The sequence below is a fragment of the Penicillium waksmanii genome, assembly GCF_028829765.1.
Source record: "Penicillium waksmanii strain IBT 27052 chromosome Unknown utg000002l:1.0-3326099.0:1.0-3328782.0, whole genome shotgun sequence".
Classification (NCBI taxonomy): Eukaryota; Fungi; Ascomycota; class Eurotiomycetes; order Eurotiales; family Aspergillaceae; genus Penicillium; species Penicillium waksmanii.
This window is the reverse complement of record NW_026643249.1, coordinates 1,954,332-1,974,698: the sequence shown is the minus strand read 5'-3', so window position 1 is coordinate 1,974,698 and position 20,367 is coordinate 1,954,332. Positions and strand designations below refer to the sequence as shown.

General features: G+C 48.7%; 11 protein-coding genes across 11 annotated transcripts; 5 read left to right on the top strand and 6 right to left on the bottom strand.

Moving 5' to 3' along the window:
- Positions 1-284: 284 nt before the first annotated feature.
- Positions 285-770, bottom strand: N7481_002425 (uncharacterized protein; the record flags this gene model as incomplete). The annotated part of the gene is made up of 1 exon (XM_057261644.1): positions 285-770. One exon carries the CDS (start codon positions 768-770, stop codon positions 285-287), a length of 486 nt encoding a protein of 161 aa, XP_057126576.1.
- Positions 771-1,884: 1,114 nt separating this feature from the next.
- On the bottom strand, positions 1,885-2,732 carry N7481_002424 (uncharacterized protein; the record flags this gene model as incomplete). Its single annotated transcript, XM_057261643.1, has 2 exons — positions 1,885-2,429; positions 2,456-2,732. 2 exons carry the CDS (start codon positions 2,730-2,732, stop codon positions 1,885-1,887), a joined length of 822 nt encoding a protein of 273 aa, XP_057126575.1.
- A 1,397-nt stretch (positions 2,733-4,129) lies between these two features.
- On the bottom strand, positions 4,130-4,402 carry N7481_002423 (uncharacterized protein; the record flags this gene model as incomplete). Its single annotated transcript, XM_057261642.1, has 2 exons — positions 4,130-4,324; positions 4,388-4,402. The coding sequence occupies 2 exons, from the start codon at positions 4,400-4,402 to the stop codon at positions 4,130-4,132; spliced, it is 210 nt and encodes a 69-aa protein (XP_057126574.1).
- Positions 4,403-4,875: 473 nt separating this feature from the next.
- On the bottom strand, positions 4,876-6,697 carry N7481_002422 (uncharacterized protein; the record flags this gene model as incomplete). Its single annotated transcript, XM_057261641.1, has 3 exons — positions 4,876-5,168; positions 5,222-6,207; positions 6,261-6,697. 3 exons carry the CDS (start codon positions 6,695-6,697, stop codon positions 4,876-4,878), a joined length of 1,716 nt encoding a protein of 571 aa, XP_057126573.1.
- A 1,124-nt stretch (positions 6,698-7,821) lies between these two features.
- Positions 7,822-9,233, top strand: N7481_002421 (uncharacterized protein; the record flags this gene model as incomplete). Its single annotated transcript, XM_057261640.1, has 2 exons — positions 7,822-7,874; positions 7,931-9,233. 2 exons carry the CDS (start codon positions 7,822-7,824, stop codon positions 9,231-9,233), a joined length of 1,356 nt encoding a protein of 451 aa, XP_057126572.1.
- A 946-nt stretch (positions 9,234-10,179) lies between these two features.
- Positions 10,180-11,667, top strand: cbhC (putative cellobiohydrolase; the record flags this gene model as incomplete). Its single annotated transcript, XM_057261639.1, has 6 exons — positions 10,180-10,418; positions 10,500-10,753; positions 10,806-10,943; positions 11,002-11,259; positions 11,323-11,564; positions 11,623-11,667. 6 exons carry the CDS (start codon positions 10,180-10,182, stop codon positions 11,665-11,667), a joined length of 1,176 nt encoding a protein of 391 aa, XP_057126571.1.
- A 469-nt stretch (positions 11,668-12,136) lies between these two features.
- N7481_002419 (casein kinase II subunit beta family protein) lies at positions 12,137-13,156 on the top strand (the record flags this gene model as incomplete). The annotated part of the gene is made up of 3 exons (XM_057261638.1): positions 12,137-12,196; positions 12,346-12,591; positions 12,665-13,156. 3 exons carry the CDS (start codon positions 12,137-12,139, stop codon positions 13,154-13,156), a joined length of 798 nt encoding a protein of 265 aa, XP_057126570.1.
- A 322-nt stretch (positions 13,157-13,478) lies between these two features.
- N7481_002418 (arylformamidase) lies at positions 13,479-14,615 on the bottom strand (the record flags this gene model as incomplete). Its single annotated transcript, XM_057261637.1, has 2 exons — positions 13,479-14,433; positions 14,509-14,615. The coding sequence occupies 2 exons, from the start codon at positions 14,613-14,615 to the stop codon at positions 13,479-13,481; spliced, it is 1,062 nt and encodes a 353-aa protein (XP_057126569.1).
- A 1,056-nt stretch (positions 14,616-15,671) lies between these two features.
- N7481_002417 (putative eukaryotic translation initiation factor 3 subunit EifCh) lies at positions 15,672-16,992 on the top strand (the record flags this gene model as incomplete). The annotated part of the gene is made up of 3 exons (XM_057261636.1): positions 15,672-15,679; positions 15,735-15,774; positions 15,847-16,992. 3 exons carry the CDS (start codon positions 15,672-15,674, stop codon positions 16,990-16,992), a joined length of 1,194 nt encoding a protein of 397 aa, XP_057126568.1.
- A 500-nt stretch (positions 16,993-17,492) lies between these two features.
- Positions 17,493-18,891, top strand: N7481_002416 (putative mitochondrial carrier protein; the record flags this gene model as incomplete). Its single annotated transcript, XM_057261635.1, has 3 exons — positions 17,493-17,522; positions 17,679-17,868; positions 17,978-18,891. 3 exons carry the CDS (start codon positions 17,493-17,495, stop codon positions 18,889-18,891), a joined length of 1,134 nt encoding a protein of 377 aa, XP_057126567.1.
- Positions 18,892-19,566: 675 nt separating this feature from the next.
- N7481_002415 (uncharacterized protein) lies at positions 19,567-20,205 on the bottom strand (the record flags this gene model as incomplete). Its single annotated transcript, XM_057261634.1, has 1 exon — positions 19,567-20,205. The coding sequence occupies one exon, from the start codon at positions 20,203-20,205 to the stop codon at positions 19,567-19,569; it is 639 nt and encodes a 212-aa protein (XP_057126566.1).
- Positions 20,206-20,367: the final 162 nt, after the last annotated feature.

The following is a 20,367-nucleotide window of genomic DNA, read 5'->3' as shown; positions in this document are numbered from 1 at the left end:
ACTCAATTCTCCAATTTCATGGGGCGGAAGTATTCCGAACGGGTGAACTTGATTTCTAATGAGCATCAAAATAAAATTTGCTATTTATGGACTCTGTTCAGGCGCTACTTTAAATCAAAAATAGAATACAGAAGCAAGGTTTAAATCATGAGATCCATTAATCATAAGTCGTGCCATCGACAATCCAGCTATTGAGCCAGTGCACCCGGAGTCTTCTAAATACTCCAAGTTTGCTCTCAACTAGTACAAATCAGGCATACAGTGGTGCAACTTGTTGATCCCTTCTACTTCTTCCCCTCTTGCTGAGGAGCAGTTCTCCGACCCAGAGATTTGCGAATCATAGCCAGAATACAAAAGGCAGCGAAAGTAGCAACAAGGAAGCCAGTGGAAGGAAAAGTAAAGGGCGAGTCTGTGTCGAGAGTATCAGTCGTGAACGGAGGACTGGTATCTGAATTTCCTGCTTCCACTGCAGCATAACAAGAACGCACAAATCCGGCTTCACACATTGCTATTTGTCGTTCGCTGTCGTCTTTTCCATATATCACAGGTTCTTGTGATACGTCATTGCGAGAAAGTAGTCGGCCTGTCTCTGAATTGTCGCCGGTATCTCCTTCGGCCTCGGGAACCAAAAGTAAAGGTTCGGCATTGGTATTTCTTGTTGGAAATTGGGTTGGAGTATCGGTTTGTAGATAGGCCGATGATGATGGCGCGGCCAAAATGATTGGGAACGCGCAGGCGAGCAGAAGAGGAAATGACAAATGGAGGGTCATTTTTGCTGTTCGTTTGGATTTGATAATATGATAGAATGGTTTGCACAACTTCTCGAATTGACAAAAAAAAAACAGGATATCCTTATATAGATAGCAATGGTCGGTCGCTATGGTACCTTGGTTTACTAAAGAACCACTGTCGATCACCAAAACGCCGAGATCAAGTCTTTGCCGGGAGATCGAGACCAAGTGTGGAGCAAGTCATCAAGTGCAGTATGGTGAGCAAATAATATTGTGTCTTGGAAGCTCGAATGGCCAGTATTGTTAGCACCGGAGTTAAGTGGTATGATCTCCGAGAAGCTGACAGGGCCAAAAAGCAGTAGCTGCGCCGCGGACGATCTTGGCATCCGCTTGGCGCCTTTGAAATAAAATCCAAGCCACACTCCTTCGCAGGCAACATCATTTTACAAGAAAGAGAAGGTTTACGGCCGGTTCCGAAGAGAAGATTGATATGTCAGCTAATTTTTTTAGGAATATAAAGAGGTATTATTTCCAAATAGTGGCCGTCCGCACCTTTTTATTCCCCACCGATTTGCTGTGAAATCAAGTTCAAAGCAATCTCTGAAAATACGTATGGAGTTTCCAACAATTATCTTTACGGCTTTTAGATTCTTGTTCCCAGGAAGTCTTTCCAGATTAATAGTTTATCCTGGGTGCAAATAGCATCATTGGTCCCCTCTGACCCGAGTCTGCGTAGATTGATCTACTAAAGCCACCTAGCCATCGGCAAAGGTTCGGCAGCAGATTCGGTAAATTTGCGTTAGCATAATACGTCTAATACGTGCCACTTTGTTAAAGGGGACTAACGAATTAGCACGTTGTAGAATTCTTACGTCAGGGCATTGAGACAGGCGATTGAGGCTCCCTAAGTCGCTCCATAAATAACGGTCTAGACTTCTCGGTTCGATCCGAACTACTATCTAGCACTGAGTTTCTCTCTCGACGATCACAAGGCACCTTACTCAGAAGTGGGTCGGTCAGAGAGAACTCAATGAAATCTCAAACAAAGTATATCAAACAATCCCGATCAATTATTAACATGTGGAATAACATGCGCGTCTTCACGTCTCCTTTTCAATTGTATTATTTCATATTAAGATGCGGTTCCGGACGATCAAGATTTCTTCTCTACGTCGAGATGTGTCGAATCTAGTTCATATCTCTCCGTATACAGCTCATGTCTTTCCACGACAGGTGAATGAAGTTCGTGCCTCTCGGTCCCAGGCCCCATCTCCGACGCAGCGGTCGATCCCTTGAGTTCCCGTAGAGTCTCCTGTCGAGATCGAGGCTTTTCTGAAATGGATGCCTTTTCTTCCTCGGGGTGAGAATTAGAAAGCTCCACCATGCCCGTTGCTGATTCTGTTCGGGTATCGTCGATGTTCTGCGCATTGTTCTTTCGTCGTCGCCAACACAAAAAGAAGAGAAGAATGCCAGCAATAGCCACAGCTGCTAAAGCTCCCACCACTATTCCTGCAATCGCACCACCCGATAGACCAGCCTTGCTATCTGAGCCTGTTGGCTCGCTGGTCGCTGTGGCGGTGGCGGCAGAGGGTGTGGTGGAGGTGGCACCGGTTGCTGTAGATGATTCGGAGGTAGTAGTCTTGGTCGCTGATGCTGACGATGTGGATGTGGCGAGGAACACAGAAGTATTATTCGTCACTTGGAAAGATAAAATGTGTTTTGACGAGGATGACTCGCCCACTCCCAATCTTTGCATGTATAGCCAACATTTTCGTTATCGCAATCTGAATTTGAGTACATGAAAATGCACCAGTGCCCATCTTGGGGCTCCCAGTTGAACACATTGCCAATGGGGTTGTTCATTGATTTGCAGCTCAGGGGCTTATTCCCCTGAAAAGAAAGCAGCGTATCATTTGGAGAGTGCCAGGTATATATCCATGCCGAGGCCAATGGTGAGTAGGCGAGGCATGATAGTAATGAGAGAATCGAAGTGGCCCTCATGGCTTTGGACTAGGACGTGCCCACGAAGGTACTAGTACTACTTGTAAAACAGTCAGGTTGTCGATGCGAAAGTGAATTTTCAATTTGAGATGAACAGACTTCAGACTTTTGCGGGGCTTTCCCATCTTATGTTTAATTCAGCCTCAGGCGCATTTCCCCTTGATGGCACCTCGTGTTCGCGGGATGAAATTTGGTCCTCGCGGACTTAGCCGCATATGCCAAGGGCCAATACGGCAAAGGTTTGTTCAGTGTCCAATTATCACCACCTCACACTTTGCTAATTTCTTGGCACCAAGGGTTGGAGTGTTGCGAAGGGGTTTGTGATGCCGCAGGGTCCACCCCATAGCCCGGGGAATACGAGGTGATCGGCAGAGTACCACCCATATTTATTCCTGCACGGGGCGTTTACTCGCATGAGGAATCCTAAAAATGATTGTCGGCGTGTCGAAAAGCTCCGATACCGAATTGAGGACCGGAGGAAAAGTCAAACAGAGTGGAAGCCTCGTGCAAGCTGCCCCGCTGTATAAGATAATTTAGAGATTAGTACTAATATACTTCGGGCCATGGAGAAGCCTTCCAATCTTTGGATTGATTTGTTTGCCAAATGGTTGTACTTCCGCCTACTTCATCCGAGCGAGGATCGATGTTGTCCTGATAGTAGATGACAACCAGTTTTTGTTGCTTTCATAAAAAAGCTAGTGCTTGATTAACTCACCGCGCAAAATGGACAGGAAGCTCTTGATTGTTTCAGAAACACCCGTACCGGATTCGCATCGTCTTATGCGTAAATTATGGAATCACTATGCTGCACGCTACCGTATTCGGAGCGCAGACCTTTTTTTTTGGGTTTTTTTTTAGATCCACACGACAAATTCGTGCTTTGAAATTACTCCTAAACAACATTCCAGGGCGATAATTGTCGCCCTGACAGTTGTCGCCCGAGCGGTTGTTGAACGCGATGCAATGGGATCCGGAATGGACTTATTTTGACCATGCCTGTGAAATTGAAAACCATCTCACAAATTGTTCGGGCTGATACAGCAATACGTTTGCCCTTGCCGCGAGGTGGGAGGTGTATTTACAGCCCAGATGACAATACTTAGGCTACTATTAGGTCTGCTGGGAGGCGTGAAAGTTCATAAATGTGGTCATTTATAAGCAATATTTATGATCTGTCTTAGTTGAAAAAGTAAAATTGCCGTCAAACTCGCTATCAATATATGTACTGGTGGTATCAAACAGCACTACCTAACCCCTTCTTACTAGTAGTAGTAGTAAATTTATGTTCCCAATGTGGCATTCCAAGGCTCAAAGAATCGAGTCAAGTTCAGTGCTTTGTACGTTCTAAAACCTTGTCAGCATTCAAGTTCTATTCTCATTTAACACCAGATAGTGAGCTATGACCTACCCTTGTAAACATCGGCCTTGGTATCATGAGATTTCTCGTCCTTCTTATCAACGATCGCATCCTTGGCAGCACTGGCGCGAGTGCTCAGCTTGGCTTCGTCATTCTTCGCAACCTCCTTGTTGGCCTCCTTCGAGGCCTCGGCCCCGGCGCCCTGGATGGACTCCGAAACGTAGTTGGCGGCGTCCTGTGCTGAAAATTAATCGATGTTTTTCTTTCATTTCGAGGATGACTCCAGGGCTTCTCAAACCTTAATAGTGTCCATAGTTGTGATATTTAGTTTTTCCCGTTGAGGTTTGAATAATGAATCTGATTATTTTGTAGATATAGAACTGATTGATATTTTGGGCGATGGTTGTCGGGGTTATATACGGGTAAGGGATCACCCTACGTCATTGATTAGATACGCCAAACCCTGTTTCTTCGTATCGTAAATTGTACTACTTTTGTTTACTCCGGTTTTAGGACGCCACAACCAGAGACTAAACTAGTAACTATTGCCAAACTCAAACTCAAACAGCTGGGTTTATCCCATCTGGGGAAATAGTGACGAAAATGACGGAGTGAATTCATTCGACCTAATCAATTGTGGCTATGTACAGTACGCCACATTCCACATTATCTTTCTTATCCAAGGTCAAGGAGGGGTCCTAGGGTCGCTCTGTTACCGGAGATCCTGCATTACTGCCATTAGTCCCCATTCCTTACGACTGTAATATGACGTCATACAATCTGATATCAATACTTCAACCGAATCTCCTTCAAACAAGAACCGCCATCAACAACACTGGTGGTCTCGCAAATATCGACGATCATAGTCTGCCCCACTGGAAGCTGACCAACAAGGTCGTCGTCGATTATAATCTTCAAATCATCGTTGACGATGCGCAGTAAGTGCTCAATCTTTGACTGGTCAATATGATACTTCTCGCAGATCTTCTTCTTCAACTCTTCGGCCGTGCGTTCCGGTAAGTAGATCGCACGGAAGACGTCGTTTGGTTCGTTGTTGGCTCGAATAAAGAAGCAGGCAGCTAGATATTAGTGAGTAACAAAGTCGATGACGTGTGGAGATCAGATGCCTTACTTGGTTTCGACGGCTGCTTAGCTGTTAGCTGAGATGGCAGGTCAAGGCTTTGGCCTTCAATACTTGTACCTCTCACGTCCTCCGCTGATTTTTGGTTCTTTGTCAAGTGAATAGGGTACTTGTCAGGGTCATCCCCTTTCTCACCACGAAGAGCCAGAACGCTGATTGTACGAATTGACGATAGCATGCTCTGGCTAACAGCCAGTTTCCTCCGCAGGTCGTCCTCAATCGAACACTCTCCAAAGCTCGACCCAATACGCCCATGGTCCAATCCATCCGAGTCTTTCATATCCGTCGAAGTATTGTTTGCCCGCCGACGTTTGTTACATCTACCTCCCAGCGGAACATCTTTGATTTGCTGCTCTAGCCTTGCAATCGACTTTTGGACATGTTGAATGTCATTGTTAATTTTACGCTCTGCGCCATGATCCCGGAACAGTTTGACCTTGCAGTAACACATCTCTGATTCACACGGCTCATCGACACTTTCCAGTGACAGAAGCTCGGTCTTCGCGCAAAGTCGGATCGGAACACCCTTTACTCCTTTTGAATGACTGAAATCGGTGGACAGGAAATTGAATCGTAAGGGTATCTGGCAGCGTTTGGTGCTTTCGCCTCGTTCAGCAGTCCAGGTAACACAAAATCCGTCAATGCACACTTGTTCAAGCTGCATATGGCGTTGATCCTTATCTTCGGCAGCAAATTCAATTGCCAAGAGGTCGCTACCGCGTTGCTGTGCCTCAGTTGTGCCGCGGCTCTCTTTCCACAGTTTCCAGCATAATGCGGGATTCGATCGTTGCTCCTCGTCATCGAAAGAAACGCGGACAAAGGTTCGATATCGGAGCACTTCAGGGGTCATTGCAGGCGGATTTAAATCCATAACCATAAGACCATAGACCTGTCCCTTGTTCAGATATGATATGGGATCTTCATCACGAGACTTAACCATGGAGGTCCGGGTTCGTAGAGCTACATGGTAACGGAGCCTGTATCCTAATCAGAAGTGATCAGCCGCAGAATGGAGGATTTAAAAACTGACCTTTCCCCTTGGGAATGTGGCAATTCATTAGGAATGGCCTCGGGGGGTGAATCCTCGGTCGGCGCGGCTAGATTTATGGTGGGATCTAGTGCCGCTAGTGCCGAATCAATAGAGAGGTTATCAAATGTTGGGTACGTCTCAAATTTGTCCAGTATTCCGTGATCCCAGTTCTGATATGTGAATTCGGTTGGCGCATATGTTGGTTGTTGGACACCCGGAATAGTCTGAACGTCGTGGGGTGCTGTGTACTGCATGCCGAATTGGTTACGGCCTGGCTGAGTATTTGGGACAGCATGTATACGAGATGAGGGATTCGCTGTCAAGTAAAGACTCGGGGAGTGCAGATCGCCGGCCTGGTTATGGAGAATTGCGCCCATTCCACTTGATTTGGGTGTATAGCAGCCCGGATGCTGGCTGGCCAGCAAGCCCGGGGGCATTAATCCAGAATCCCTCGATGGCGAAGAAAAATCGAGGCCCGGCATGCTTCCTAGGTCTAGGCTGGGAGAAAACTGGGAGGTTCTGTATTCATCGTGTTAAACCACCATAGTCTACGGGTGTACGTGCGCCATGGACTATGCCAGTTCCAAGAGCCCGTCCTCTATCACGTACGGTCGAAGAAGGGTTCTACCTCATACCTTCCAGGCAATTGAATGTCACCCAGGCTACAGAGATGTGTCGGGTGCTGTCCATCGCTCTTTCGTCGTCTGATAATACCGCCGAAGGATTGTTGGAAATGATCGATTAGTTCACTTCCCGGCTTTTGGGAATTTTTGCTACGTGGAAACCATGTTTCAGCCAGCCATGTTTAGTATTGAGAGGAGAAAATGCGGCTTACCGACGATGGAACATCTAGCACAAGAATATACAGTGACAAGTAGACGTGAACTTGAAGGAAGATGCGACTCGATTAGCACACGAATGGAGGGGACAAGGGACAAGGAACTGCGGGAAGCTATCATGGTGAGGAATGTTCTAGTATCAAACTCGTGAGGCCAAGGCGGTGAAGAGACTGCGACAACTTGAACCTTGGGAAGTAGGGCTGATGCCCGATTTTGTGTTGAGAATAGCGAAATCATCCTACAGAAAGATGCTACTACTTTAAAGTATATTGAGGTGTAAGGTGAGCTTTTTGACAACCACATAAATCTTGGCCATGTCTGAATTAGTACTACGGGGGTGTCCTACCATTCAAGCTCAGAGTCCTTCTCTGACGATGCCAAGCACTCTTATATTGGAATAAATTCTCAAGAGAGTGCTTTCGTCGCAATCAGCTGTTCAGACCCATTTACCTACTAAATCTCATTTCCCAACTCCACAACCTTGAAAATCCAGAAGTTTTTGACAGAATGATGAGTTCTACAATGCAGCCAACAGTATACACTGCTGTTCCTCCAATGAGGTCTGGTCAGTCACGTGCGTGGCAAAGCACCGCCACGTTTATGCCTGAGGCCAAACACTGATAAGCCCGTCTCCTCCTCCCGCGTCATCAGGCATCCCCCCAGACTCCTTCCATCAACAACTCTCACTACTTAGTGAGTAAACATATATTCAATCTATCAGTATGGCGCCTGCCAATGGGCACCTGCTGCTCCCCAAAATATGGAGAGCAGCGAGGTATGTGTGGCCATGATCACCACTAGCAATGGGCTTCCCCGCTGACGCTACCCCAGGTTTGCCTACGAGAAGGCCTCTAAGGCCATAAGAGCCAAATTACCAGAACCCCAACAAGCTGCGCTTCGTTATCAACCGGCCTACGCTCGTATCAATCCCAGACAACCCATCAATCGAGTCGCCGCCATCCGCCAAGCTCGCAGCCGTCACTTCTCGACCCGTGCTGCTGGTGCTTTCTTCTCCGCTCTTCGATCTGGAGCTCAAGCAGAGGCCAGCGCCTACAAGACCTCCCGCGTTGCGTCAAACATTAGCCGGATCACAAGTCGCGCCCCCTTTGCGTCAACCCTTCGCCCTAACTTGACGGGTGGCACCCTTGGGCGTACCGCTGGCGGATATGCTGTCGGAGCCGGTCGTTTTGGAGGAGCCCGGTATTTCTCCCATGGCCCTGCAGCCCCTGCTCAGGTCATCCAGAATGTGTCCCAGGGCGTACGGGCATTCTTTCTTTCGGGCCAGAAAGTCCGTTTCGACGGAATTGATCCTCGCACTGGTGAGAAGCGCTACAAGGCTGTCACTGTCCTTCAGGACCAGGCCGGCCGCAAGATGACCGCCATCCCCCAGAATGCTCCCGGATCATACATTGACTTTCAACTCTCGCCCACTATCACTGCTCTTGGTGTGGTGTCTGCCCTGAACAAGGAATCCGGAGCTCCCGCGGAAGCTACCTTGAACTCAGACGGTCTCGCCGATCTTCTGTCTGGAGACTTTGCACGCTCTTTGAAAGAGTTCTCCATCGTACTCAACGACCTCGAGCGTCTTTCTGCGTTGGGTGATCTTCCGATCATGCTCCATGACAGATCTACCATTCGCGTCCGATTCCCAGGCTGTGACGCAGAAACCGTTGATCGTCTATGTGATGAAATTGGAGTTCAAAGAGGCCGTATCACACAAGATGAGGACTTTGGTACTCGCAATGGCACTGACATGGCGTTACTATTTCCCTTCGCCCCTAGCGTTGCCCCGTCATCTGACACCGAATACTACTTCGAGAAAGCCCCCAAGAAGCAATCCCAATACTCGAATGACCTCGATTGGCACGGTATGCTCACTCCAGAAACTTGCAGTCCGATCAGCCGAGATTCTGGTGTGGAATCTGGCGGTGCAATCAGCTTCGAGGACAGCGAACTTTTTGGCAACAATCCTTGGACATCATCGCCATCTGGCTACTCGAGTATCAATATTAGCGAGCTTGGAGATCGTGCCTTTTTCACAGACAGTCCCGGCAATAGTAACTCTGTTTCCGGATATGACGGCGCCGACGGAATCTACAAATTCTTGGCCGAATGTGATAGCGCACGTCGCTGAGTAACTTCACCGGGACTCGGAGTTTTCTTTTCTGATTTTTTCATTTTCATTTATCTGTTTTTGGACGATACAGGCTCATGCCTGATACTCGATGATAGCGCGATACCACTCCACTCACTCAACATTTCCTTTCTATCAATCTATTTCTTTTTTCTCGCTCTTTCTTCTCGTATCCACAGTCGTAGGATTATCCAAATACAATGCCGAATTGTGGACCATACTTTACGCCCGTGTCAAGCCCCTTTGTGCCATTTGATGCCCACCTTCGTCACGGTGCATTCTGGCTATAGTAGTTTCTGAAGAATCCATCACCCGGGTATATGGTAACCCCAGGATTCCCCGCAAATAACTAATAGCCACCACGTAGCACGGGGAGAGTCTGCAGAGTCACACCACGACATGCACGACCCTGACTCTAATCAAAACCCCCCCTGAAATTCCGTGCCAAAAACGTCCAACAAACGCGGCCCTTAACCCGTGTTAGATATAATCAAGCAAGCTTCTATGAAGAAAGTAAATGAGCAATGTATGCTGAAGATCGGCGACGTGCATCCATTTTGGGGACGGGGAGGCCAGCCCGCACGAAACAACCTTGGCTTGCGCTTTTATTCTAGTTAGTTTCAGGCAAATGCAAGCTTCCCTTACTCCGCATCGATTCATTTTAGCCAAATTTCGGGGCTATCCTTCTGACGTGCATTGTTCACGGGTAGCCCTGCAGAAAGTCCGTGGCCCTGTGCCTCGTACCTGGACCCTTATTTGCAAGAGACACATTTCGGAAACACGGTACGAATGCCGCCATGGCGTCTGAATAAACAGAAGAAAATAGTTTAAATACCTCGATATAAAACCCTTCGCTTCCATCTAAGAGAATTCAAGTTCGACTCATTCTCAAACGCCCAAGAAGACAAGCTGCATTTGAACAGTCGATCCTTAAAGTGGCACTATCATGATGCGGTCTATTATCAGCCTTATCCCACTGTTGGCTACAACTGCCGCTGCAGCTGCTATTGCTAATCCAGCCATCACTGCAAGGGCTGCCGCAACTGGCAATCCATTTTCGGGGTATCAGCAGTATGTTAATACATTCTATGCATCTGAAGTTTCAGCATCTGCGCTACCCTCCATGACGGGCGCTGCGGCAGCAGCAGCGAGCTCGGCAGCCAAGGTTCCATCTTTCTACTGGTTGTAAGTTTACCTCATCCGAGTCTCAATTGGGTTATTCTGGAAGAAAACTATAGACGAATAGTATGCTGACGAAAGTTACAGGGACACGGCTGACAAGGTTTCCACAATGGGGGACTTCCTGTCTGATATCAAGACAAAGAACGCAGCTGGTGCTAGCCCACCCAACGCAGGAATTTTCGTTGTTTACGACTTGCCAGACCGTGACTGTGCTGCGCTTGCCAGTAATGGCGAATATTCGATCGCTGATGGCGGAGTCGCGAAGTATAAGACATACATCGACAACATTCGTGCGACTCTTCAAAAATACTCGGATGTACACACTATTCTTGTCATTGGTGGGTCAGAAAGCTCTGAGTAATAAACAATCGGGAACTAACTCCAGTTCAGAGCCCGACAGCCTGGCCAACCTGGTCACCAATATGGGAGTTTCAAAGTGTGCCAATGCTCATGATGCCTATCTCGAGTGTACCAATTATGCTGTGACCCAATTGAATTTGGATAACGTGGCGATGTACCTTGATGCTGGTGAGTACTAGTATTAATCAGGTTCAAGTCCGGGCAGTGATTGACTCCTTGACTATAGGACATGCTGGGTGGCTTGGTTGGCCTGCAAATCTGAGCCCAGCAGCTCAGCTCTACGCTCAAGTTTACAACAATGCCTCCCAGCCCGCTTCGCTGCGTGGCCTGGCAACAAACGTTGCCAACTACAACGGCTGGTCTTTGTCCAGCTGCCCCTCCTACACCTCAGGCGACAGCAATTGCGACGAGAAGAAATATATCAACGCCATGGCGCCGCTTCTGAAGAGCGCAGGCTGGGATGCCCATTTCATCACAGATACCGGTAAGCAAGAAGGACGTTCTTGAACACTTGCCTATGCGGAACAATCTTGACTGACCCTCACAGGCCGCAATGGTGTCCAGCCCACTCAGCAGAATGCTTGGGGCGATTGGTGCAATGTCAAGGGCACTGGATTTGGTGTTCGGCCCACTACCGATACTGGTGATGCCCTGGAGGATGCTTTTGTTTGGGTCAAGCCAGGTGGTGAAAGTGATGGCACCTCGGACAGTAGTTCGGCACGGTATGACGCCCACTGTGGATATAGCGATGCTCTTCAGCCAGCCCCCGAGGCCGGTACTTGGTTCCAGGTAGGTTTCGACACTCTGGTGACAATATTTGGTCGTATTGGCTAATTGAAGTGTTCAGGCATACTTTGCTCAGTTGGTTGCGAACGCGAACCCATCGTTCTAGGATGGCGAAGTGGGGATTTGGCAAAGAAATGAGTGATCTTTTGGGGATGTTTCTAGTGATTTCTAGGCTTGATGGAATGACTTTCCAATCGATTCCCTGAATATTTCTCATTTTTGTAAAGGGAGGGCATCGTATCGTTGTATAATGTAGATCCTACACCGCCCTGTGTATAAATATCCGGCAGAATGTACTCTTCACCGCCCATGCCCACCTGAATTGGCGGGCACAAATCCAGTCTCGAGTCTCCCAATCTCCAGCTCATCCCACTCACCACCCTCCCTCTCGCGGCTCGACCGTGATTTTCGACAACTCGATACGAATATTCCTACGGCATTGCCCAGTGGTGCCGCAGTCGGGGTTTCCAGCACCCCGGGGTTGATCCGCCCAATATCTGCCTTTCGCCCTGCCCTTATCTGCGACTGCGCGGAAGCCGCCCTGAACGGATCCGGTCAACCAGCTGGCCTTTACCATGATGGAAGACTTCAACAGTGAAACGGATAGTGACTACACCAGCTATTGGAGAGACTGGGTGAGTCCGTGATTTCCTTCCGGCATTTTCCAGCCCACCCGCGCGCCCCACTGATGTGCCCCGCGACAACACGATGACTGGGCCTGGAGATGCCGGGCATAGCTTATCTGATGATCATGTTAGCTAACCACTCCTCGGTTATTTTTTAGTTCGTTTCTTCGCGAGGAAATGAGTACTTCTGTGAAATCGACGAGGATTACCTGACGGATCGGTTCAATCTTACTGGCCTGAACACAGAGGTTCCCTATTACCAATACGCTCTCGACCTCGTGACGGATGTGTTCGACCTAGATGCCGATGATGATTTGCGGGAACAGATTGAGAAATCTGCCCGTCATCTCTATGGGTTGGTCCATGCTAGATACATTGTGACTACACGCGGCCTCGCCAAAATGGTAAGTCATAAAGCTACTCCTGCTTTGGTATTCCCAACCCCCCTACAAAGTTCGAGCTAATGAATACCTCTAGCTCGACAAGTATAAGAAGTGTGACTTTGGCAAATGCCCTCGTGTTATGTGTGACGGGCACCCTCTTCTCCCTATGGGCCAGGCCGATCTTCCCAACATGAGCACTGTGAAACTGTACTGCCCTAAGTGCGAGGACATCTACAACCCCAAGTCTTCTCGTCACGCCTCCATCGACGGTGCCTACTTCGGCACATCATTCCACTCCATCCTTTTCCAGGTATACCCCGCCTTGAACCCGGAGAAGAGCATGCGCAGATTTGAGCCTCGCATCTATGGCTTCAAGGTCCACGCCGCCGCAGCCCTCGCCCGTTGGCAAGACGGCCAGCGTGAAGATCTTGGCTACCGTCTTTCAGAGTTCGACATCAGTCACCGGTTCATTGAAGAGAGCGAGAGCGATGATGACGCTTACGAATACGGCGAGGAGCCCATCCCCGCTAAGACGGAGAAGGTGGCTGGAGATGCGGCATCGGGCCGCATGGATCTTGGCAACTGATACACACCTGGATCTCATTCATGAGCAAATATTCGGCGTAATGAGGGACTTTCCTATGACCTGATCTTGCGTAATATGCGTTTACGACTAATGGCGTTTTCATGGCCCTCCCACAGGCCAATCGTGTTTCCCCGACAATTGTATCTACATTCCCCCTTCATACTGCTCCGCCCGAAAACACGAAATGAAAAATATAAAGTTACTTTTAAATCATCATGTCTCGTAGAATTGTTAGGAGTCTAGTCTATAAATCTCTAAAGATGCCAGATGCATGCTAAAAACAGACATATGGTCGTAACGAACTCTCATCAACAAGCCCATCTCAATGAGAAGGAACCTTTTCACCCCCAAACGGCTCCGGCTCAGGCGCAATGCCCATCCTCAACAATTCTACAAACGCATACTTGATCGTCCTCGCCAACTGCTCCCCCTCACTCCAAATCTCATCATGCTCCCCCTCAATGATCATCGTCCTAACCGCCCGACTCCCATCATCATTCCCAGATTCCTCAACCGTCGCAGAAGAACGACGCGCCGAAGAACGCCGCCTCGTCGCCTTCTCCCGTTCCCACCCCTTCAACGCCTCATACATAACATCCATCTGGCCCCGATCAACAAGCTGATCATCATTTGAATGAGCAAGGATTGCCAGTCTACCTCCCTTCCACCCACCCTCCACGCCCCGCGACCCAATCATCTGCGCCGGCGAAACCGTATCCCAAAGTAACTCATCCGCGCCGAACGCCTCCTCAATGAATTCGCGATAGGCATCGATACCGGGATGATCATCGCGCAGCTTGCGCAGGTCGTATATCCCCGACACACCCACAATAGCGGTAGGTTGCGACGTCAGCGCTGGTGGCAGGGGACCTGGCGAACTGGAGATATTCTCGGCGCCAGCGCCGCAATCGTTCACACCTCCGTTGAATCGTACTTCCCTGTGTCCCGCGACGGCGCCCATGACGGCTTGGAAGGCTAGTGTTGCGCCGCAACTGTGTCCGACTAGGATGTACCTGTCACCGAAGGCGTATGTGTTTTGGAGGAAGGCTAGTGCGGCCTCGACGTCGCGGATGTGGTCTGGGTGTTTTGCCGTGCGTAGGGACTCGGCTGGTGTTTCTTCGGTGTCTTGGGGGTGGTTTGGGTGAGGGCTTAGTCTGTATGAGATTGAGGCGTAGCCTGCGATGGGGAGGTGTGGGTTTGCGCGGAGGATGTTTTCAGTTTTTTCAAAACTGTCTGCTGTTATTGTTGGGTCGCGCCAGGCGCCGCCGTGGATGTAGCTGTTTTTCTCCGATTAGTTCATGGTAAAATTGTTGCGACAGATGGTGGGGTGTTTGTTTGTCTGGGGAGCGTACATGACCCAAAAGCCATCGAGGCGCGGTGGGAGGGTAGCCACAGAGATTGTTTGGAGATTGTGGAATCGTCCGTATGAAACGGTTCGTTTGCCTGGTTCGGTGGCCATGGTCTTGGTATGTTTCGAGGTGAGAGGCGAGGGTTGGGACATCCAGGGGACTTTCCAAGGTTACTTCCCAAGGGTAAGGGCTACGTCAACTCGATAAGGCTTGGGTTCGTCGATAACAGTGGGACATTCCAATGGCTTCCATTGCGGGGTAAAGTAATTAGATTGGTTTGAATGGATTAATATATGCTGTATGTTACACAGAAGACCGAGGGATTATTTGTGTCAAAGTGTTGTACAGTTGTACAACTAATTGAGTGGCTTTACTTTGTTCCATGTTTACTTAGGAGGGTTGTTGCTTTTCATGTGATGAATGGATCTATAGATGCGGCATGGACGGCACTGCATTGGCTACTAGTACTAGTTGAATATAGTAATCACAAATTCAACAATAACCACAGATGCTACCGGCATTGTAAGGTCAGTCCCGAACACCTAGGTATATTGGGGCTATTTATCGAGAATCCGCCTCAGGACCTCGGGACTCGGATGTTTGCCATAGTTCTATATATCCTAGGATGGGTGTGGTCAGATAGATCCTAATACCCGAGTCTTCTCTATCAGCTTGACAGGACAATGGAAACATCTGGTGACTAGTAGCAAGTTAGTAATTTATACCCGGGTACTTGCCATCTATGGTTTCAAGTTCTACCTACTAGGGAATCTGTTCTAGTCTACTTACTTAAGGTAGTACTTCCAAGGTGGCATTAATATTTCCATACTTCCCTTAATTCTGTTTTTCCTCAGGATATTAAGATCTAGGAACATGAGATCCTTTTTTCACACCACTAGCTTCGTTCTATCTTACTGACAATATTATCTCTGGGTAACATTATTGTAGAAATTCCTTGTTCAATTCATACTTCTGGTAATTTTGCCAGGCGGTGTATGTATACGGTATTGCCCCTCCATCCACACCAAAGATAACCGTATGGTATTACCACTCGCCGTCCCACGCTAAACTCCTTTGAGGATTGTCAAAGTCGGGCTGGCACACAAACCTTCGCGGGCTGCCATCCACCTTCGTCTTTCACATCCCAACACATCCCCCACGTCAATATGGCCGAGTACGTCTCCAAATCTGTCCTACAGCCATGTCTCTTTGCTAATATCTCTTTTCAGAGTACAATCCCCCATCGCGGCCGTCAAGGTCGAGGCCCTGGTACGATCCCCTCGAATCTGGAAAATCTTCCCTTCCCTCGCCAGCGAGAAATACTCATATCCAACGCTTTAGGTGGTGATGAAAATCATCAAGCACTGCAACCAGACCTTCCCGACCACCGCGACCGGCGCACTCGTCGGTATGGACATTGAGGGCACCCTCGAGATCACCAACTCTTTCCCCTTCCCCGTGGTCGAGCTGCCCACCGAGTCGCACTTCGATAACGCCGCCCCGAACCCCGCTGCCTCTGCTCCCCGCGTCAAGGCCAACGCCGCCTACCAAGCAGAGATGATCCGCATGGTGCGCGAGGTCAACGTCGACGCTAACAGCGTCGGCTGGTACACCAGCGCCAACATGGGCAACTTCGTCAACATGAACGTGATCGAGAACCAGTTTTTCTACCAGAAGGAATTGAACGAGCGGACAGTCGCCCTTGTCCACGACGTTAGCCGCAGTGCCCAGGGCAGCCTCAGCCTGCGCGCTTTCCGCCTCTCCGCCAAATTCGTCGAGGCTTTCAAGGAGAACAAGTTCAACTCCGAGGAGTACGTACCACAGACTCACGAAAAGACTCGTGAAACGGCCGAGTCGACCAAACTTCTCGCGAGTGAAAACGACTCAAAACAGCTAACACATCATTCTAGTCTCCAAAAGTCCACCCTCCGCTACCAAGACATCTTTGACGAGCTCCCCGTCGAGATCCACAACTCGCACCTGATCACCTCCTTCATCCACCAGCTGCAGACCCCCTCCGCCGCCCCGACCGACCTTCCCCCCTCGCTCGCCGCCCTCGAGGCCAGCCCTTACTCCAAATCCTCCATCCTCACCCCCAACTTCGACAACCTGGCGCTCAACATCGATCCCTACCTCGAGAAGAACTGCGACCTCCTCCTGGACAGCATCGAGGCCCACAACACCGAGACCAACAACTACCAGTACTACCAGCGTGTGCTCGGCCGTGAGCAGCAGAAGATCAACAACTGGAAGCAGAAGCGCACCCAAGAGAACGCCACCCGCGCCGCCCTCAAGCAGCCCCTCCTCCCCGAGGATGAGTGGCAGCGCCTCTTCAAGCTCCCCGCCGAGCCCAGCCGCCTGGAGAGCATGCTCAACACCCGCCAGGTGGAGCAGTTCTCTCGCCAGGTCGACGCTTTCGTCTCGGCCACTACCGGCAAGATGTTTGCCGCTAAGGGCAACCTGCTGCCCGGTGAGGTTGCGAAATAAATGCAAAGTGCAAGTGCAAGTGCAAGTGTGCGGTGAGGTGATGAACGGCTATTTTGGGATTGCATGAAACCTTTTTACGGCGTAGGGAGGGAAAATGTTTCTCTGGATGTTAATACGACTTCCTCTTCTTCTTTTTTTGTATGACCCGTGTCGATGTCGAGTCCCTTTTTCTTTTTCCTGTCTGATGTGTGCGACGCGACATGTATGGACTCGCATCCGCCCATAGAAAACAATTATGTTAGACATGATTGCAGCGTTTTATTTATATTTGGCTCTCCAAGATATCTACTTTGTAGGTCCTACTCGAACGTACTCCGCTTTGTACCTCGTAGATCATTTAGCCCTAAGCCGCATAGGGCAGTCGATCTCACGTGATATGGATGACTTCATCCGCCAGTGTTGTCATACAGGTTTGCGGAGAGGATAATTTTGTAGATAACATTGCAAATATTTCTTTTTTCATCATCTAGACTTTTTTCTCGTCTTTCAAACTATCTGTCATGTACAACACCCACTCAGACATTTGGGTTGTAAGTCGATCCATCTGTTACTAGTATATACCCACCTGAAGATCCACTTGCACTTTGTCGCGTCGATCGACAGTTCAGCCCAAACCCAGAAACAATGGAGCAGAGCCTGGAGAGCATTCAATTTGAAGATATGTTGACTTAAATTCGATACTACAGGCCGGAGCTTTCGCCGCAGTGGTCGTTGATTTCATAGTCTACCCCTTCGACACACTAAAAACCAGAATTCAATCACCAAATTACGAGCAAGTCTTCAAAGATGTACGCAGCGGCGCTATTAGACGCGATGTTCTTTTCCGTGGTTTATACCAAGGGGTATGGAGCGTGGTATTCTCCACAATTCCATCATGTTCGTCTTCAAGTTCCTTCAGGCCCAAGTTGTTTGAATTTTGACGAAAGAAAACGAAATCGAAGAGTAAAAGAAATGATCTCCTAACATCAATTTCTCCGCAAAACAGCAGGAGCATTCTTCACAACCTACGAAGCAGTAAAAAGTACACTGCACAATTCATCAACCTCGACCAAAAAGACAACCCAGTTTCATACGCAGTACTCAAACACGACTCTCAAACTACCCTTCACCCATTCCCTCCCAACACCAATAATCCACGCCATCGCTTCATCAACCGCAGAGATGGTCTCCTGTCTAATCCTCACACCGGCAGAAGTCCTAAAACAAAACGCACAAATGGTCCAGTCTTCGCAAATGTCTAACCACTCGCACAAGCACAACCAAGCCCCAAAAAATAGTACAAACGTGAAAGCCATGCGTCAAGTACTCTCCCGCTTTAGGTCTCGACCCTGGCACCTTTGGAGCGGATATACCGCGCTAGTCGGCCGTAATCTCCCATTCACGGGCTTACAATTTCCACTCTTCGAGTATCTGCGTGCTAATGCGATTGACTGGCGACGGAAACGAAGGGCAAGAGCGAGAACGACTCGGAGACTCGACGGTGATCAAGCAGCGGCGGATGCGAGTAGTAGATCTCCGGATGGGATGAGGGAGCAACTTATTGAGCGGGCTGGGGTGACGGGTGCTTCGGCTTCGCTGGCTGGACTTGTTGCTTCGACGGTTACGACGCCAATTGATGTTATCAAGACACGGGTCATGTTGTCTGCCAGTGAGGATGGTGGGGCTGGGTCTAAAGACAAGAAGGGCGCTGAAGGAAAGAGGGTTTCTGCAGGAAGTAAGAAAGGGACGATTGCAGTTGGGAGGGAGATCGTACAGAAAGATGGCGTGAGAGGGTTGTTTAAAGGTGGTGCTATTCGCGCTGGGTGGACAGCTGTTTCTATGAGTTTGTATTTGAGTCTTTATGAGGGTGGGCGGTTCTATTTGGAGAATCGCAGGAAAGCGTTGGAGGGTGTTGATTGATGGACTTGGTAGGGAGAAGAGGAGATGTATGAATTCTCGCAATTCACATTTGGTGCAATAGATGTTAGTATTTGACCGATCTCAACGATGGCTCAGAGCCTGAATTACGGCGCTCCATAAACGCAGGGTGGTCAGTAGTTGTATATAGGCTTTAGAAACATTTGTGGTACTACTGTAGCTTTGTCCAAACTCGCATAGGGAACACTACTAGTAATTAAGTTAGACTCTGAAGTTACAGACAGCCTTCGGGACAGTCAGGTACCTAAGTAAAATACACCTACTAGTATATACAACTGCTGACCACCCTGCGCTTATGGAGCGCCGTAATGCATACTAGTAAATAAAATAGGTTGAAGCTTTATGTACCTAATAGCTATATTGAACTGTTCGGAGTATGCTACATGTCTTCCCCAATGAAACTATCATCCGTTTCATTCATCTCTGACCTCCTTGCGGAAATTCTCATAACGGCTGATAGTCTCAAAATATGCATTTCATAGAGCCAGAAAAGCAACGAGAACAACTTGCCTAGATACCGCAAATAGATTTCAGAAAAAACAAAAAGGGGCAAGAGCCTTTGCTCTTCCCTTTACATCATAATTATGCATGTGAGATAGATTCACGCGCTTGATACTCTCCTTCACAACCCACTCTCGTTTCTTCGAGGTCATCTTATCATCGTATGTCTTCCAAAGTCTCAGGCAGGAATTCAACATCCTGACAGCAATACTGCAGGATATCCTGTGACAACGGGCGATTGTTGAATACTTCGTACTTGCCGCCATACTCTGGCGCAAAGAGTCGCCTACCGCGTTCTTTGGTAAGGCTCCAATCTACCTTTTCAGTAGATGTAATCGGAGCGTCCTTTTCGATGCATTTGCCAAGACCTGTGACAAATTTCTTGCTGTAGGATCGAGTGACGAGTTCCATTAACTGAAGATCCTGGATCCCAGCAAGGTGGATTCCGTAGTGAGCAAATAATGCGTCCGAGTCGTTTCGCACGTCGAAGAAAACCTTTTTGAACTCGTTCGATTCTAGGACTTTCTTCAGAGTTGTTCCTCGCGAGTCCGGCGTCGAGGACGCCTTTTCTTGCAAGCTGTGTATATCTAGTAAATAGGTTTTGTCGGCTGGGTGGACGTAAACCTGCAGGATGGATATGGTGCCATGACGCGACAGATCAATACCCTCTATGTCGATATAAAGAGATGGCGTACTAGTCAAAGAAATATCACGAATGCTTTCGAGAAACTCGACTATTTTAGGTTTTGTATCCAAAAACTTGACTTTTGAACTTGAAGCTTTTTTCGGTTCCATTTTATCATCTAACGCTTTATGATCTAGTAGATCAAGCTCTTCGATTATAGTCGTGAGCTTTGAAAAAGCGAAGTCTGTTTTATGGTGGAATAGCCGAGCCGGAGTCACGCCGACGGCGAAGTCTTTGGCCAAGTCTTTGGGTGCATCTAGTAAGCTCTCTGT